Source organism: Pyxicephalus adspersus, chromosome 2, assembly GCF_032062135.1.
Source record: "Pyxicephalus adspersus chromosome 2, UCB_Pads_2.0, whole genome shotgun sequence".
NCBI classification, from domain to species: Eukaryota; Metazoa; Chordata; class Amphibia; order Anura; family Pyxicephalidae; genus Pyxicephalus; species Pyxicephalus adspersus.
In genome coordinates this window covers 158,676,624-158,682,212 of record NC_092859.1, presented here as the reverse complement: position 1 = coordinate 158,682,212, position 5,589 = coordinate 158,676,624, and the positions used below count along the sequence as shown (strand labels likewise).

Genomic DNA, 5,589 nt, shown 5'->3' with positions numbered 1-5,589 from the left:
CCAAGATTGAAAATGTTTACCAACGAATAGCAAAACTGATTTGTAAGCAACCCATTCCAAGTTTGCTGGATCACCCAGGTTCTTCCATGATGGTTTATATTCTCAAGTCTTGGAGAGCTTTATTAAATCAGATCCATTGTACACACAAACACATTTAGAGAATGGCACGCTGTTACATCGGACTGGAGCAAGTTTTTTTTTTAGGATCTCCTGTTCTAAACTCAGGCAGCTGTTATGCAAGCTAAACCAGTTTGTTCTAGAACATGTTCCATCATTTCTTTAATTGCATTGCTGAGATCTAATAATGGGTTCAGCGTACAAAATGTTCATCTCTGTAACCAATCACTTTCACAATTTATGGGGGGTGAGCCAACGGTCAGATTTAATACGGCCATTGTAAGGTCATTGTAAGGTCGTGACCTTGCTGGTAGAGCATTTGAAACCCATTGACTTAAATAGGATTTAAATGGCTTTTAACAGGCAAATACATTGCTTATTGCATGGCCCAGTATTTGTCCTTTAGGTCAAATTGTAGCAGATCTGAAAACATTCACCCTGTATTCATCCTGTAGCAGTTTGCATGATGATGCCCCTATCCCTGGTTCTCATCCCTCTCCATAAGTGACCTGGGAAATTAAAACTGATCAGGATGAGCTGACTGGTTTCATTTTCTGCATTTTCAGTAATGGATCTGCAGGAAGTCACCAAAAAATCTAAAAACCCTACAAAGGGCTGACAAATGAAGATCAGATTCCTGAGGATCAGATCCTCTTCCTCTATGGATGAGGGGCGGTGGTGGCAAATCTCCTGGTGTCCCAGTTCATATCTTGGAGAAGGTCCACCACCAATAGTCGCCTCTGGCCAAGATCTTCTGATGGAGGACGTTTGGCCATCCACCATTTCTGGAGACCAATATGGCAACCATAAGCTAAAGTCTTCACATATCCCCTTTCTGAAGCTTTGAATTTCGAGGAAATATTGAAAGACTTTCATTTTATATAACATTATTTCATTTGTACTGAACATGGACACAGATTACAATATAGTGTTGGCTTTTTTCAGATTAGAAAGTTTAGGGATAAAGTTTAGAAAAGCAGAAAAAGTTGCTGATGGTTGGAGGAGTGCAAACTGGCAAAAGGAAAGAGACATCTGGAGGCTCCTTTTCTGGAGAACTCCTCTTGGTCAGTCTCTGGGGTTCATCCGTCGGAGGTCTGTGTGAATCTTCAGCGAGGGAGTGAAGAGGAAGGAAGTGGAACAGAAGACCAGTCTATGTGGGGATGACTCCGGTGGCGAGGAGGATGATGAGGAGGAGGATGATTCCAACTACCACACAGATGATGGCGATCATCTTGGCATTCTTCCACCAGTATTTGCGGGCAACCTTTTGAGATGTAGTCTTAAAGTGTTCAGACTGCGGGAGACAAATAATCAATGTAAGCAAGGAGGACATTAGATGAGGAAGTTGTCTGGATTACTATCAGAAATACAACTCATGTGTCCCCTAACTAGCTGCATTGAAAAGTCAGTCTCAGTTTCTCAAGGGTGGGAGAGTTGGTAGCCCATAAAAAACCCAATTCTTAATTTAGATGTCCCTGTGCCAGTGTAATGGGATCTAAACCCCGACAAACTAACTTTTCCCCGTTCCAACTCAGGGTGCCGCCATCTTTTTCCTTCCTCAATACAAGTTTTGGCCATCTAGATTGGTGTAACACTTACCTCTTCCTCACCGAAGCGCAGGGGTCCCTCTCGTGCGGGCAGCTCTGACCATGGGCGTGCCTGCCCTCCCACGTTTTATCAGTATCGCCCCTCCTGCCGGCCAATTAGGAAATAGCCAGTTAATCATCCCTGGCTATTTAGCTAGCTCATACACAGCACTCCACTAATGCCGAGCCCCCTAGCTCTGCTGAGCATTTCCTTTACACTTGTTTGCTTAATTCAGTGCTTTGCCTGTCCAGCTACTGTGTTAACCCTTTGTTGCCCAGTCTGTTTCCAGCCTATTCCTTTGTGCTGTTCCAGTGTTCCTCTCTGTCTGTGAATATTCCCGTCACCTGTGCCTCCTGTTGCTTGCAGGTTCTCCTATATTCCCTGTGTCTGTGGTGGCCCCTGTGTCACCGGTTTCTATTTCCTGGATCCCTGGTATTTGACCCCTGGCTTGTGACCTGACCTCTCTTGCTTCCTGCCTGCCTCAACCCAGGCCTTCCTTGACAATTCTTCTGCTTAGTGATTTGGTACCGTGTATCTTCCTGCCCACCCTGGTGTGCCCAAGGGCCGCAACCTGACAGTAACCAGCAGCGCAACATCCCCACCACTAGAGGCTCTAGAGAGGACCTTTTTACTGCTTAGACTCCGCGCCTTGGCCCTTCTCAAGGGTCACCACTTCAGTGACAGCTATAGCGCCCCCCAGTGACCTTGTCCCCCCAAGCATTACAATTGGCCAGGCCAGGATGACGGAAATTATTCAGTCCTGGCAAGTGCAGGGGAAGCCGTTATTGCCAAGGTTCCTGGCAGCATGCAGCTCAGGTTTTTTATCGTCCTCAGGTAGGTAGGAGGGATTAATACAGAAAAGACATCGCCTGGCCCTATCTGTAATACTGACCAGCCTGATCCAATTTTAGTCTCCAATCTTTAGTAATTGAGGATGGTATAATGCAGAGAATTCCTGACATATCATTCACCCAAAAGTACCCTCTGATTGTGTGACATTCGCATATTTACTTTCTACATTTCTGTTCCTCATTTTGATTATTGTATATAATACAAATATGTATTGCTTTGTTTAGTGGTCATGGAACATAATTAGAGCTTTTTGCTTAAAGGCTGAGTCCCTAGAAAAAGCATGTCCGAGCTACTTATACCTGCTCAGGATAGGCCAGTTCGGATTTGCCTGGTGGTAATCACTGTGCACTTATTTAATTTTAAAACACATTTACTCAACCCCACCTACCCGTCTTCTTCTGTCACCTAAACCCTCACTACTTCCCACCATTCCATATCCCCCTCCTATTGTATGATACTTCCCCCACCTCCTAGATTGTAAGCTCTTCGGGGCAGGGTCCTCTCCTCCTCCTGTGTCACTGTCTGTGTTCATCTGTAATTTGCAACCCCTATTAATTGTACAGCGCTGCATAATATGTTGGCACTATATCAATACTGTTTATTCTTCTTCCTAATATTAATAATAATAATAATAATATTATTATTATTATTATTAATAATGGTTTTAATTTGGCCCAATGACCATATTTTTCGGCAGCGAGAGACAAAGTTAAAACAATTTGGGCTGAAAAAAAACCCCAATGGAATGGCAAAAGAAAGGCATAACACTTGGTAAAGGTCCTGAAAAAATGATATGTATGTTGTACTATTTCAGGAAAATGTTAATAAGTGTATTTATATTTAATTTGTGAAGGTGTCTAAAAGGTCAAGTAAAAAACAAAAACAAAAAAACAAGCAAAATGTACAATGAGGGACTTTTGAGGGCAAAGATTGGGAGGCAACCAGCTGAGCCCAGTGTTGGTTTTTATTACAATTCACCTATTTCACTGAATTCAGCCCAATATCCCATCTTACATTGTATTACATAGGAACATTATGTTATTTAATACAATATAATATAACACCATTTCACTGAAAACATTAATAGCAAATAACATCTACCAGTAAGGGAAAATAATTCTCAGTGGGAATTTACCAGATGGAATAGCACCAACAGAAAAAGTAATGATGCTGGGTAGGCAAACTAGCTATTGGGGTGAGTTTGGGGTGCACGGTCCTTTTAGATATCATGAAAGTTTGAAAAACATCAAGATCATCAATTCCAAACTCTAATCACCCTGGAAAGATGATCTGATCAGTAACGAGATGACGGTACGTATTATATGATGGTGCATTTTGCAAATATCCCATTAGATTACCCAACTGGCAGCTGCAGAGAATGTTGGGCCAAGTCTGATGGATATCCAATACGGAGATAAAGACTTACGCTGGCCTCCAGGTCCTCCGTTTTATTCCTTAGTTGGTCCAGGTTCTCACCACGAGCCAGGATCCGCTCCACATTTTGGGACATAATATTCTTTACCCCCTCCACTTCACTCTGCAGATCCCGCACTCGCTCATTGCCCACCGGGGCTGCCACCCCTGACGTCTCCTGGTAAGGCAGGAATAAGAATAAGATTAGATGTTAAAATGCAAGTTACAGAAATATCAAAACAATGGAGGTGCTCGTGTACCACAGGTAATGACCCAGAGGTTTTGGGACATTGCCAGAAAGGTAAAGGTGCAGAAAGCTGGAATTCTGTGCATTTGGATCCCCCCCCCCCCATTATGTTGTCCATGACTCTATTTTGCCTAAACCATCCCTGTTTTTTGAGTTGCAGAAACATTCACCGGACTTCTTTCATTGGGGTAATTTGGAGCCAATATCATCATGGAGTCTCAACATTAAATAATAATGTATAGATCGCTCCATTCACCTTTGCTTCAATCCACTTACAATGTCTTTTGGCCAAGGATTCTCAACTACCGATCGTTCCTGTGTCCCAGGGAATAAATCATATTATGGACTCCCAAGTTACTGTGGCAGCACTGATAATGTATTACAGAGCAAGTTCTTAGCACACTTTTATAATTAATATTGCCTAAAAGTATAATGCATAATAACCCATTTCAGTATGGACTTAGAAATGGGAAATAGAATTATTTGGGATTACTTTCATTTCCCCGATTTGGAGCTTTAAATAAAATCAGACAAAATGAAGCTCCATATTATTTGCTTTTGGTAACACAGACAGCCAGCTTTTCTCCATCACAGAACTCATAAGGCGCCATGATAAAGCAGAAATACGGAAGGAACATACATGTTACATGAGATCTGGAGATATAACTGAAAGGAAGTGGAGTGTTGTCAAATCATAGGAGGTTCTATGGTAATAACGGACACTGCAGACCTAACATGAGCATTACGACTTTTTATGGACAGGCAATGTATTTGTATGTACAGATGTACCCTATAAACATGCACAGATTTATTACCATAGGTCGGACAATGGTCTGCATATTATTTTGCACATTACGGCTTTCTGCGGTCACTGGAGCTGTTATTTGCATTCACCAAAAAAATGCAAGAAGTGAGGAGAAGTCTTCTAATGGGTAAACCCGTCCAGGGAACAACTAGAGAGTAGAATTCCCCTGGGATTTTCTTTTCATAATAAAAGCGAAAGAGAAATTTTAATTGAGGTCAGATGGCAAATTAGAGCTAATATAAAGCCGTTTTAACCCGTTAAATGTTCTAGCCAAAGGAAAATAATTAGCTGCATGCAAGTTAATATAAAAACCTACATTGCAAACTAGCCCAAACTCACTGAAATCACCCTATATTAGCTCAGATAGAGATAAATGCTTCGATAGAGTTCCTCCAGAGGTTGATAGGAGTTCTTTCAATTTTTGACAATTGGCTTTCCATTTGATGGTGCCGTTCAGGGGAAAATACCACCTGGCACAGGCTGCTGCAGGACAGCAATGATCTTTAATCAATCTGTAATGGGCATCCTTCCCACTGACTACCAATGTAATGGTCATTATTCCCACTGA

At 42.1% G+C, this 5,589-nt stretch overlaps 1 protein-coding gene across 1 annotated transcript in view; it reads right to left on the bottom strand.

Annotated features, from left to right (window-relative positions):
• Positions 1–6: 6 nt before the first annotated feature.
• The window catches only part of VAMP8 (vesicle associated membrane protein 8), a 19,201-nt gene continuing 13,618 nt past the window's right edge, over positions 7–5,589 (bottom strand). The window contains exons 2-3 of the mRNA XM_072402884.1: positions 3,983–4,147; positions 7–1,411 (exon numbers count right to left, since the gene is read on the bottom strand). Coding sequence (XP_072258985.1) covers positions 1,268–1,411; positions 3,983–4,147 — 309 coding nt within the window. The 3' untranslated portion in view covers positions 7–1,267. The remainder of the gene's footprint in view (positions 1,412–3,982; positions 4,148–5,589) is intronic.